This window comes from Rhipicephalus sanguineus, chromosome 8 (assembly GCF_013339695.2).
Source record: "Rhipicephalus sanguineus isolate Rsan-2018 chromosome 8, BIME_Rsan_1.4, whole genome shotgun sequence".
NCBI classification, from domain to species: Eukaryota; Metazoa; Arthropoda; class Arachnida; order Ixodida; family Ixodidae; genus Rhipicephalus; species Rhipicephalus sanguineus.
Window position 1 is genome coordinate 52,807,454 of NC_051183.1, and position 13,826 is coordinate 52,821,279.

Below are 13,826 nucleotides of genomic sequence, written 5' to 3' on the forward strand. Positions count from 1 at the left end.
GCTGGTTTTTTTCGTTTCTTCAAGTTCCTAACCAACTGGCTGTAAAATGATAAACCGCGGTCTGAGAACCGCGCGGGAAACTTTTGCCGCCCTTGTGCTATCATAAACACTAACATTTCTTGCTTTCCTTTGGAAGACAAAGGTTGCGCTCGTCTCTGTTTTGAAGATATTTGCATTCATGTAAAAATTTATTGTGCCTATATTAACGATGTTGGAGGAATAAAACGTTGTTTTGCCTGTCTTATTTTGGCAACTAAAACGCGTTCCTTTATTGCATAAATGTCCGGCATATATATAGTAATATCTCATGATGTTTATTTTTCCTGACACGCAATACATGCATACAGTATACTCTGCAGCACAGCCTTTGTATTTTCGGTTCCAGAAAGATACGCTCATGATATGGTCTTTGCTCACCCGTACAGAAGTACCGTACATTAGTCGACGAAAGGCTCGTCTTCGTGAGCATTATGATATTAAATAAGAAATGGAAACGTTCGAAATAAACGTACAACGGAACACTCTTACTTGAATCAATGTCGGTCCGAATAAATGGGCGCCATTGGCTTTATACGTTTCCTATGCTAAAATGTGGTCATCGTCTTTATTGAGTGTGAACAATGAGACAATAAAAATGGTGAAAATTAATCACACGGTCTCCTATGCATTTGAATAAGGTGACTCGAAGGCGTAAGCCATCTTATTTTTCCTCTATGTCAATTGTATTGCTTCCCGGACCCCCCTCCCGAAGGCTTTCTCCTCCAACATGATTTTGCAGTGTCTCCAAGATGGGAGGCATTGGAAGATCTTTGCACCTCACGTGGTTTTTCATCGCCTTCAGTATCGGGTCCCGTTTGACCAAGCGACTGTGTGATGTTTAACATCATCGTGTGACGTCGTGCCATAGGATGCCATTATTACGGCATTATGACCTCTTTATGACGTCGCAATGAAGTCATAACGTTGCACATTTTGACGACCTGTGACTTCATGTGATGCCATCAGGCGATGACAACTATTTGCATCAATCATGTTCCCGACGCCGACCGTCACTTTTCGCATTTGATCAGGCATCAAAGGTTTCCTCCGTAATAAACGTTGCACGATCCTAACAATGTCATTATCATTTCAAGAACGCGTCGCGACTGTCCCATGTACTCCGTGTCCAAGATTTTTTTTTGCGCTCTTTGTCCTTACGTTGCACAACTCCTCTTTTATAGCTATGCTCACTGGCGTTTTCAAAGCCCGACACAAGCGCTTAATAAATGAAATAACTTTGATGAATGTATGGTGTGCGGTGAGTAATGGGTTCACTCAGTGCGCCCAGATTATCGACCACACACAAGATGAGCCAATTAATATGAAGGAATGATTTGTATTGTTACAGCGAGTTGTGATGAGATGGCTTTATTTATAGAAGACAGACGATGGTGGTAACGCACTGCAGCCTTTGATTGATTGATTGAAGCCTACCAATTTTGGCACATGCCCACTCCGGGGGCTTGGCCAAGAAAAATTATTGTAGCCTATGGATGCCAATTACATTAATTATTACCTCCCTACTACTGAAGTAGAAAAAAACGCGAAGAGCAATCAAATTACAAAATGTATTACAGCTGATGGAGGATAATTACATTAATTATAATTTTGAGCCGACCAGACAGCTGAGTTTACCTGACCCGACCAAATTTGGCTCTATGACTTACTGGCTTCAAGGCTCGTCGTTCTCCTCTTCTTGTCTTCTTCCACTTCGCCTTTCGCATGTCCGTTACCATGTGAACGAGGGGAACAATAACGCACAAGCTATAGGACTCATTGACCGCATGCGACGTTATGCAAAACACCGTTGCAGCGTCGTGGGAAACAACAGTCGTTTTTCTCTTCTCTCCATCTCTTTTTCCTAGTGCAGCGTAGCCACGGGCGTTCAGCTCTGTTTATCATCCTTCCCTTTGTTTTATCATTCCTTTGTCTAAGAGTTCTGGTGCATGATTTTACCTTGTGGGTAGGTGTTCCTGAATTATGTGAATATTGATGCTCTTTATTGTAGAAACATGTTGTTATAATGGTTTTGAGTAGTGAACATTTCTGTGAAGGTGGAGTATCACATCAGTGCAGATACAGAATTTCAGGCCATATTTTGGTGGATGTCGCTATTTTCTGCTCGCAACTGCGGTCAAGCGCACTGCATTGGGAGGTAGAGGGGCGTAAGACTTCTGTGGTGCGGTGTCTTTATTCGTCATACTGCTTGATCGCTTACGTTTTCTTATTGGCAGCGCGCATCAGTAATTGGCATCTCCATATTAACATCCTACAACAGCTCCATATCAAGCGAAATAGTTCAGCACCTTTTGTGTAACCGAACTCACGCTTCGTAACGCTGTTCAAATCTGGAAAGGCGATTAGTGTATCTGATACATGAGAGACTGGCTGCATCTTCAAGGTGCAAATATGATTTCGACTTTATCACAATGTCTCATCTGTTTTAGAACACGTTTCAAAGTAAAACTGACACTTCTTGTTTGTCGGTACAGGAGCAGGAGGAGAAGAAGTAAAACGAAAAGAAATGGAAAAACGTTATCCTTCTAGTGGAGAGACCGGAAGAGGTTGCGTAGAGGCTCATAAAATTGAGCCTTGTCGATGAAAGCTGCTTGGTAGAATTTGTATTAACTGAATCCAGACACAGGAAAAGGTGATTTAACTATCATTCCCAGTTTAAGACACGACGCTTCGAGTAACTGTAAATTTCTTCAGTTTGCACAACTTAATAATAAATATATATTATTGAGCAAATTATTTTTGCGGCATGTTTCGCTGATGAGGGCACTGTTCAGACCTGCACCGCAGGTCTGAACGCTTGGCTGACCTGTTTTGCCTGCCGTTCAGTGTGACCAAAAATATAAATCGATAGTGAAATTCGCTGCAGTCTCAAATGTGTCCGAAATATGAATTGCCCCTCATGTAAATATTATTAGCTTGAAATAGGATATTGTGTCATTGTTTGCGTAAAGATAGCGTTACTGATTTTGAAAGATTGCGCATCGTATTATTACTGAGGAGTAATAATATGCTTTATTTTCTAATACAAGCGCTCACCATTTACGCCATAAGAAGGACCAGAATGCGGGAAAACAACATTAACCAAAGCTACATCAACTACTCGAAAACAGATGCTGGCACCACGCGTCTGTTTTGAATGCAGAATATTCCCATGTTATGGGCACTGGCTAGTGTATACAGCGCGTACGTCCAAGCCCTCAGAGTATTCAACGAACTTATCCAGACAGTTCTCAGGGATGTCGTTGTAATCGGTAGCCCATAGTTCGTAACCTGGAATAAAATGCATATTAGAGATGAGTTTCAAGAGGTCAGAGAAGTAAGCTTTCTACGCTTAAAATGCAAAATCTACATGAAAAGATAAACGGGTACTCGTTTCATAAATCAGAAAATAGAAGCCATTGTTGGGCTTTGCCTACTCGTATGCTTCCCAAATGCTTCCGAAATATTTCAAGATATTCAGTTGTACGAAATAAATTAACGTTTGTTTTGTGGTAGATCAGCTTCTTGAGTTCCCTGGCTGAATCGCGGCATAAACATATTTATCAACAGGAAAAGAATACTAACATGACTGGAAACTTGAAAGCTGCTGATTATCTATTTCGGAAAGTTTTTATTGCAAAACCTTGTTTTTAAACATCTACAGATAGCATACCTAAAACCGCTTATATACGCCTACGTATATTTAGCTCACGCATCATACTATCCACTTGCCTAAATTAAAGTCCACAATGCGCGCTGTCTTTGTTGGCCTTCTTCCCTTGTGTTGTAGAAATGATTTGCATGTTTAACCTGGGCTGTCATTATAAGAGGCCGGATATTTAGGCATTAAAACAGGTGGTTTTAGGCGCCGAAAATAGGCAGGCAAAACAACATTTTACGCTTCCAGTGTCGTAAATATAGGTGCAATAAATTTTCACATAAGTGCAAGTAATTTTAAACGAAGAGGTGCCTGAACTCTATCTACGACAGGAAAACAAAAATGTTATTGCCCACGATGGCACAAAGGCGCCTACAGTTGAGCATTGACGTGCAGTTGCGCTTTGTCCCTCACGGTTAGCACAACACAGTTTTTGCCGAGTTATCCACAGTGAGTCAAGTGTCCACTGTCGAATAAACACACTCCTTGGTGTCTTTTCGGCATGACTGTGAATGGCAGAGCAGGAGCAGATAACCAGATCCCTAAAAGACCAGAAGGGATGGATTTCTCCTATGGGCCGGGTTTAATCTCGCAGTGAACCACTGGCGTAGCCTGGGGAGGGTTCGCAGGGTTGAACCCTGCCCCCACCCCCGTGAGTTTGCGGTTTTGAATATATATATATATATATATATATATATATATATATATATATATATATATATATATATATATATATATATATATATATATATATATATACACAAACGCCGGCACGCAAATACATAACATTTGACTCACCACCCGCCCCCTTACAAAATATCGGGTTACGCTACTGCAGTGGTCACCTTACAAAGAAAATTACGAACAAAACAAAAGCCGCGTGCACATCACATTTTTCTTTCTTTTTTTTTTTTTTTGCTCTGCACTCTCCTTTCCGCTGACGGCTCTCCGCGTTCTCGCATTCGGCAACCGCTCGTGCCATATCAGTGCGGCGGCGAAAGCTCGCCGGCGTATTCCACTTGACTGCTGCTAGCGGTTGTCTCCGGGAGTTGGTTGAACTACAGGACTAGGTTGAACCCCCTAGTTCCGAACAGTCAATGTTGCGCGGTAAAATGAGTAGAGGTCTGAAAATGCATCCGTTAGCAAAACTTGAGGCTAAATGATGGTAATATAAGCGCCAAGCTTGAAAATAGGCATCTTTAGGCATTTGTAAGCATTTAGGGACAAACGCCAAAAATACGCCTTTAGAGGCACTATAAAAAGCACTATAAAAGCCCTGTTTAACCTGTAATTCCTGCTCATGTGCCAAAGTGGCACGATAGGAGCTAAAGGAACAAAACAGGTATTTGCTTAAAATCTGGTCTCAGCTCATTTTCATCAATAAATTTAAATTATACTTCCAAAAGCGCGCTGTGTAAATGCATTCCGGCTTACTTGCTCTTTTTTGATAACATAATCACCTTCCGCGCGACAAACACATTGATGAATCTGGAGTAGTTATTGGAGCCTCAAGAGAACATGCCGCTACCTACTGTAACAATCATAGCCTTACGCGTATATGTCCACTTTTTCCTTTTGTCTTTAATTATTTTGGTTCATAGCCAGATAATTAGCGTGAATATTTCTGCGCAACGTCAACATATTCTTACGTCGGCGAAAGGGTTAATTATCATGCGAGTAACGGTTTACTATAGAGTTAAAACTCCATTTAACAAAGCGTCTACTATGCTCGAATTATTTCATTGAATCAGGAAGTTCGTGAAATCGAGAAAGATTTAGCCTTGGTCGCTTTGGGATGTTAAGCGCAACAAAGCAACCACCATTAAATAAACCAATTAATGTGCTAGATACCTTCTTTTCCAGAAAAAAAATGTTTATTTTTTTGGGTCGGACGCATGCTTTCTTTGGTCACCGCATCTGCATCAAGATTCCTGAAGCCGACGTTTATTCAAAGTTTTTAAACTGCTTGACTCGTGAACGAACACGTAAGCTCACGACGCCACACACTGAGCAAAATGCACATTCGGCAACCGTATAATTCAGGCAATTTAAATTCACATGGATTCAGATATCAAACGGACGAGCAACACACGGAATGCTTTCAGGCTGGCTTATGGCAGCAGCCTAACATTTCAAGTGCGCTTATAAAAGGTGACTGCGTAATAAAACTAAAGATGCAGCCGTGTTGTTTTTGCTCAGTGCACGAATTTAACAGTACCTTGAAATGCTCTTAGGTTCTAGTAAAATCATACTGGTCATGTTCTTTGTTTAGGAACCGTAGTTTTCTTAATAGTGCATGTGCCTTACTGTGAAACACGCGACTACATCGCAATTCTCATAGACCTCATGTTGATGACGATCACAATTTGTTCTGGATCGGTTTTGCTTCAAAACTTCGTGATCTGGAGTTGTGTTTGTAGTCTACTTATTTTGGTAATGCGAACGTGCGCTGCCTTAAAAGCTCTTACTTTGGTAAATGCTCTACACTTTCTGCACTGAATACAAGATATCGCAGTTACCCACCTCCACTAGGAAGATCAGCTGTCGGAGGAACGTAGAATACATCACAATTTCCACCAGAATATGCAAGGACATCGGTGAAGGTCCTCCCATCTGTGAAATAAAAATCAAAATACTGCGCATAACTTCAAAACAGCAATGCCTGTGTATGATTTCTCGCGCAAGAAGACACGTTTTGTAGCACTTATAAAGCAGCAGTTCGAAATTATCTCACAAAATCTTCACTTTGAGTTCCTTGCTCCTGGAAGTAGTTATCTTGACACAGTTGCAATTTCTGGCTTTTCTAGCCTTCTTTTGCGGTACATATACTTCAACTTGTTTCCACAAACGCTGCCCCTCGTAATAACATGCATGTCGCCACTGGTTAGTTCAGCATTTATGCCCTATGGGACAGATATGCTGAACATTTGTTATGGGAAGTGCTCATCAAAGAATATGGATCGTTGGACTTAAATGCACGACCCTTGATGATTGCCGGTTTCCGAGAGGATGTGCTGGTCGGCGTGACGAGGCCCACCGAGCCGCACCACTTTTATAAACAAAACCGATTTGGCTTGGTATTCATACACATTTTTCTATGTGAGTACTTATTTGTGTCCCCGTCTATGTTATTTGTTTTTCTTTCCCTTTTTCTTTGGTCTTTCATTCCTTCTATCTTCCTTTCCTTTGCGTTCCCCCTTCCAGAAAGAGCAGGCAAACGTTGTGACACGGTAAGTGGCAGTTGTCGGCTGTCCACCCTCCCCCCCCCCCCCCCAACCTATCTTTCCTGTGTGACTATGTGTGTTTTGTGTATCAAAACCTCATAATCATAATAATAATTACACTAATATTGGGCAGTAGGCATACGCAGCTATCATAGCGCGAAGCTAGAGGAATAGATGAATTCACGCTCGTGAACGTGAAGAGCGCAGTAAATTTGATCTGTATAATAAGTATAGGAACATGATTTCATGGCTTTCCGATTGTATGTTGCGTTTATGAGCGTAGATCTGCAGAAAGGCCCAACTTGAATGCTTGTATTTTAGTCTAAAATGCTGACCTTGAGAGACAGACAGACAATGAACTTTATTAAGATAGTCCTGAGGAGCACCGCAGCCGTTCAGGGCGGCAGCGCCGCGGGCCGCTCCCACGTGGGGACGGGGAGGCCAAGCCTCACCGCCGCGTCGTGGGCCCTCTGGACGGCCCTTAACTGGTGTAGTAGATTCGAGCTCCTTAGCTCGGAGCACCACTCTTCCTGAGAGATGTACTTTTTAATAAGGCTACGACATTAATAGACCAAGTATGAAAATGTCGCGTTCTCAAATGTAATTTGTGAAATATCATGCACAGTGTACATGCCGGTACATCCACTTTTAAACATCTGCACGGGCCAGAATCGCTACTGCATCTTCAACGTGTCCCTAAGTGATTGTTTTAAGTGCGAATGCACTTTATTGGGAACCCAAGCTCAAGTTTGCGGCGCGACGACAGCGCCGCGCCAGCCGCGCTGCGGCTCTGTCGGAAAACACTGAACCGTCGCGCGGCCGACTCAGCCCCTTTCACGGTAGCGGTAGCGCACGTGCGCTCGCGTTCTTCTCTCGGTGCGGGTAACTGTGGGGCCGTCAGCTCGGCACGTTGAACCGAGAGGCTTGCTGTGCGAAGCTGCGCATTTCCACGATGGCAGAAGCGACCCCGCGGAAGCGCAAGCGTGGTCCGAAGTATTGCGGTTTAGTGGCCAGCCACAACAGTGCAGACAAGGCACACGATTCACGTGTTAAACTGTATCGGTTCCCGGGCGTGTCGCACGAGAAATAAAGGCGGCAAGCGTGGATAGCTGACAGCGCTGTCTCGCCTTCTATTTTGGCTGTCTGAGTTCATCGCTTTCGTTCGTTCCGACTACCTGAATCGGTAAGTAACGGGGCGCATGCACGCAGCGACTACAGTAATGATTACTCGCTGTCTTCTCGCATTGTTAAAGTCCAGTTACGGTTGTAGGTGAAGCAACTTTGTGTTTTGATTCCCCGTGCTCGTGAGACCTACCCGTCGTTGTTGAACGTTCACATTCGCGTTATACCGTTAGCGTTGCGCGGTTGGTTGAATCATCGCCTCCTGAGGCGCTGGTTGAATTCAACTGAACTCCGCACATTGTCAGAAGTTCGGCGCCTGCATTTCACGCGTCGGGAAGGCTGCTTTATCACGCCGGAACGGACGTCTGTGCATTTTCAGCAAGCTTTGACATCGTTCTGCAGGTTTGCTTTGTTTTTGTCACTTTATTGGGGTGATATATATTTAAGCCGCTAAATATAACTGGCACTTCATACATGCTTTGCAATTGCAACCTTGAATTAACCACCTTCTGACTTTGTGCGATTTTCTAGCCGCGTTCACGCAACATGTTTTATACGCCTGTCAAGTCGGTATCATAAAAAGAGACTGCAAGCATGACGCGAGAGCCGAAAAAACGAGGCGAGCAGTTCATCTTGCTTTACAGTGGTTGAAGCTCAGCTAGCTGCCTCGCGTCTTAATCGGCGGGTGATTCTCCAGCGGCACGGAGGACTTGACTCTAACCTTCTCAGGAAGCAGTGCCATGGCCGTATAATCTTTTTTTCGCACGCCGCAAACGTTTGTTCACGAAAGTACACGGCTGCTACTGTAAGCATGCCATATCAAAACAACAATCATATGATTCGTAGTCCACGCCGCAGAACATCGATAGCGTGTACGGCTTCATTTCGGAGTGCATGTGGACCATTATTCATCTTTAACGTGACAGAATGAGACTTACCTCGAGGTATACGTCCTACACGGTGTAATCGCGACTTGGGAAATGCATTTCGCTTTGAGTCGGGCGTGGTTGTCGTCGATCGTCTGCTCTTCACCGTTAACGTGATTGACGAGCTTTCCTCATTTTATCAAGTTCGCTTTGCGGAAGTGCCAGTCAAGCTTAAAGATCCTTTTGAAGCCGCACTGCACGCGGTACATTGTGAGACGCCGCAAGTGAACCGCGAGAGCTCTGCACGTGCACGGAAGCGAGCGGCAACGCGGTGGCGAGAAGGGAAAGCGCTCGCTGATCACGCCCCAGTTTCTCTTTTTCTGCCAGAGATGGCGCTGCCTGTCAAGAGCAGCAGCGCCGCTAAGCGTTGCTTGGGAAGCCTATAAGCGAGCCTGAATCCGCTGTCCCATAGCAACGGCGCGAGGAGCGGAGAGGAGCGTCTGTAGCAACGGCGCAGCGACGTCACGCCCCACGTGACTGCGCGCGCTCCGCCCTCCGCTCCGTGGCTGCGCGCGCCCCGCGCATTGCCTGTGGTGACGAAGGCCGGCGGCGAGACGCCGAACGAAAGCGTGCGAAGCGAGCCGAGCACCCCGAAGCCGATCTGGCGCGGGGACGCGCGATGCGTGAGCGAGCGCGGGCCCTCGAATTCGATCGGCCGGACGCGCGCTTCAAGCGAGACTTCCTGGACCGCAGCTTCGGATATAGCTGCGCGGTGTGCGATCGACTGTGGTTCGACAACAACCTGAGCCCCATCTCGGGCGTGCGCAACGCTGCCAACAAGTTCAACGCGTTGCGGGTTCTTTGGAACGAGTTCGGAAGACAGATCATCATCATCAGTAAAAGTGCTTTGCACTTAAAAAACGGCCAGACCTCCGTGGGTCGGCTGGCGCGTGCTCTCTCGCTGCCGTCTCCTTCGCTCGGCTCTGCAGTTTAGTCGCGCGCGCCCCCTCATAGCATCACCCCGTGCTTCGCACTTCCTCACACTCCCCTTCGGGGAAATGCGGGTTTTTTTTGTGGTGTATGTTACAACTAGAGCCTTTCGCTCAAGTGGTGTGCAAACACTGAATGTATGCCGCATGGTTCTACATAGAGTCAACACATTAAAAATTCGTAAAAAATTACTGAGTCTAGCTTGCGACCTTTTCATAGAGCTGTTCTTTACAGAAGCTATATTGCCATAACCATCAACACCATTATAACATGAGAACGAAGTAATAAAAGCAACAAAAATGCAGCGAATAATTACACATCCAGGCAATGTTTCTCCCCACTAGACCATGTGTAGTTGCGGAAGGTAGAAAAACGGCGAACATTGTTGTCGTCATGTCCGAGAGCCGTAGCGTGTGGAAATATCAATATCATATTTATGGCAGTGCAATCGATGGACAAAATAGACAATAGAGCACGTTGGTATAACTTCACAATATTAACATATTAACAAGGTACCACATAATACAATGCCACAGTAACTGCAAAGTTTGTTAACGTTCTATATTATAGCACCATGCCTCGACAATACATACATATGATATCCTCGCTTGACGTAGGAAACGTTACAACGGCGCCCTCAGAGCAGCGACGACACTCCCAACCCTGCTGTGATGAAGGGTAATAATGTCAGTGGCGTCGAAGGCATCTAACTTTAATGCTTTAGTAACCTTAGTGCTTGGTTACTCAATACGCATTGAAACATTTCATAACGTTAGCTTGGCTTTACCTGTCATTTCCGCTCGTATCAGTGTAACCGCACAATGCCTCAGCAGAGACTCCGGTACCCTTACAGGGCGCTTCAGCTAAAAAACTGGAAGGACCCTTGACATTCGCCTCGAAGAGTAAAACGCGATAGCGTGAACGGGTGCCGTGCTCATCGCCATCTCTATTGCTAGCCTGGCTTTGGTTTTCGGTCGATGCCTCAGCCATGCCGTAAGGAAACGAACGTCTGCGCGCGTAACAGTGACCGTTTAAGACTACACTAAAACACCTGCTGCAAGTACAATTGCGAGGTGCCCACTATACCAAAATTCATCCGTTGGCGAATTCACGAAGGCCCCCTGCGCGTCCGTCAGGCAACACTAGAACCTACGCAGCTGCTGACTTTGTTAATACTTTTGCTGCTGCTGCTGATGATGAATAAATACCTGGCCGCTTTGTAAGTGGGCCTTTACCCTCGTTGCGGAATTCACACGTTTTGATGCCTGTGGCTATTCCTCGTTTCTGCCCCTGTAATATAACATGTGTTACGGAGACTCCCGCCATTATATGGCACGCATATAGCGGTTTTTGCATTGCGATAGCAATTATAGGGACATTCTCGTCTGGTTTTTGCTGTGTCGACGCCGTCAGCGCCCGTATATATATATATATATATATATATATATATATATATATATATATATATATATATATATATATATATATATATATATATATTATATATATATATATATATATAAAGCCACAAAGACAAATAATTATAAAACATACTTCCCGATGCGCGGAATCGAATGGGCGACCTCTCGCTCCGCCGCGCGCGGCGTCAGACGGCTAGGCCACGAAGAGTATGCCTTTCAGCATGCTAACGGCGAGATATTTATATACATCATTTACTTGAGCGTGCTTTCTTGGTCACCAGCGAGAGGCGCGAGGTGCACTTTGCCCTACAGGGCGTGGTCGCCGGTGGGCGCGCTTATTTCGTGAGTAGGGTGGTTTGTGTGTCTTGTGTTTCCAGCGCGACGTCCGCGCCAAAGTTATAGAGCGCACGAAGGTCACTTCACTCGCTGCAGCGGCCGCGTTTGCGAAAGGAGAGCGCTGTTCAAAAAAAAAAAAAAAGAAGTAATAACTGTTACTACTGTTAGTTCGCGATGGACCTGTGTGTGCCTCTCCGTTCGTTTCGTGCGTCCTTCTTAATGTCTGAGCAGCGCGCTTTAAGTGTCGAGCGGTGAAACTTGATAGTTCGCGCTCGTCCTTGTGTGTTCTTTTCGTGCGTCTTTGGCGCTTGATCGACGCGCAGGAAATTTCGAGTTGCCTTCCATTCTTCGTGTTACATTCCAATTTGTTGCTTCGCCGTAGCGGCGAAACTGTGACTTTTTTGTTTTTTGAAGGAGTTTCAAGCACTAGCGCGCCCCTGTGGTGTAACACCTGTTTACCGCGCAATAGGCCTGGTTTCGATTGTCCCTCGAACCTAAGATTTTTATTAATTATAATATTTGAATTTATCTCAATTTTTAGCTCAAGGACAACGGTGACTCTTTGCTCACAACCAACGACGCTGGCATGGAGACAGACACCGGAATTTCTGCGAATCGAGCTCTTTAACACTGTCGAGTTAAAACGTATACCAATACAGAAGACATACCTCAGCCCCTGCTGCTTCAGCAAATCAGCGGCCAGTCCATTTCGAATCGTCGGTTATGCGCTTCGCGCCTCTCAAAGTAATCTGTGCTCCCGCAAAGACTGCTCATTGTTCACAGCAGCACCTACAAACTCACTGTATCTTTCTGAATACGAGCAGAAACTCACCTTGCGTCTCGTATGTAATGGCGTTTTCCTTCTGGTAATCGTAGAGAAAAGTAGCATAAATTTTTTCATTGGAGGTTTTACTGAAATGTTTGCAGAAATAGGGTGCCGAGGTCACTTCATTGAGAAGACCAATCAACAATACAGCAAGATAATCAACATCATGAAACAGTGCTTCTCCAAATACGTATGCTACTAAGCATTATCCCCTGGTATATGTTGATGTGCCTTATCTTGTCAAGAAAAAATATGTTGCGATTTCAGTACGGACGCCCTGGCTAGAGGACTAAAGAATTCACTCCTGTTCAATTCTGTCTGATATACACTACTCACGGATTTAAATAGGACAATTGAGAGTTGAGTAACGTACAGACTTTCGTCTCCACCGTCTTCAGTACGAGTAATATTGGCGTAATTTTGACTCTAGCGCGTAGATCAGTACCAGCATTATCTTTAGAGAAAAGATTATTCACGACATGACGTTGTTATCTTGAGCAATCGCGAATACCAGTCGTTATGTCGAAAAAATTGATGTCTCATTTGAATCAGTAAGTGGTCTACATGGTACTGGGTCAGTGAATAGTAGAATGAGCTAAACTATGACTTTCGAGTTCATATACCTTCGACTACTAAGCTCGCTTTATTCCGTTTATCTTGAAATCTTGTCTTGCGATAGGGCACTGAATGACGATCGCGGAAGCTTTGCACCTCTTTCCTATCAATGTTCTATAGATAGCATACTAGTCACTGTTTACTATAGCCATACGCACGGTTGCAAAGCTTCATTTGTTTCGCGCGAATGTAACACAACCTTTTCGTTCAGGCACGCATGACTTGCACTTCACTGTTGCCCAAATCATATGCAAAATCATCTACGGTTCACTTTACGTTCAATAAGAGGGCATGGGGTAAATTCAACAAGGTTTCTTTGTTCCCTATGGCCCGGAATCTCAATTCCTGTCACTAGTTGCTAACAGGGATGGCCACTCCGTGCATGACGGTACTAACGACACGTCAGCAAAGAGGTTTCACAACATGAATTGGAAAGCGCATACGAGGCAGGTCACAAGATTTCACAAAAAGGCAACGACATCAATGTAGCAGAAGGAATGTACAGTCGATGGTCCATCCTATATTGACCTTTTCATAATGATGAACACCTTCATGTCGGTAATGTAACACGTTGTTCCGTGCGGTCCACCAAAAAGAGAGAATTTAGAAAATCGTAGACATGGTTAGCTTGCGCAAGAGTGCTGTGATGTTCACAATGGCATACATTCGTAACAAATAGGATGTATGTCAAATGTCCATGATCCTTGAGCATGTGCAAGATCACACAAGGCT

General features: G+C 44.7%; 1 protein-coding gene across 1 annotated transcript in view; it reads right to left on the reverse strand.

Moving 5' to 3' along the window:
• LOC119402735 (female-specific histamine-binding protein 2-like) overlaps positions 1–13,826 on the reverse strand; it is a 571,419-nt gene that overhangs the window by 551,422 nt on the left and 6,171 nt on the right. Inside the window, exons 3-4 of the mRNA XM_049418414.1 lie at positions 12,486–12,565; positions 6,218–6,307 (exon numbers count right to left, since the gene is read on the reverse strand). Coding sequence (XP_049274371.1) covers positions 6,218–6,307; positions 12,486–12,565 — 170 coding nt within the window. The remainder of the gene's footprint in view (positions 1–6,217; positions 6,308–12,485; positions 12,566–13,826) is intronic.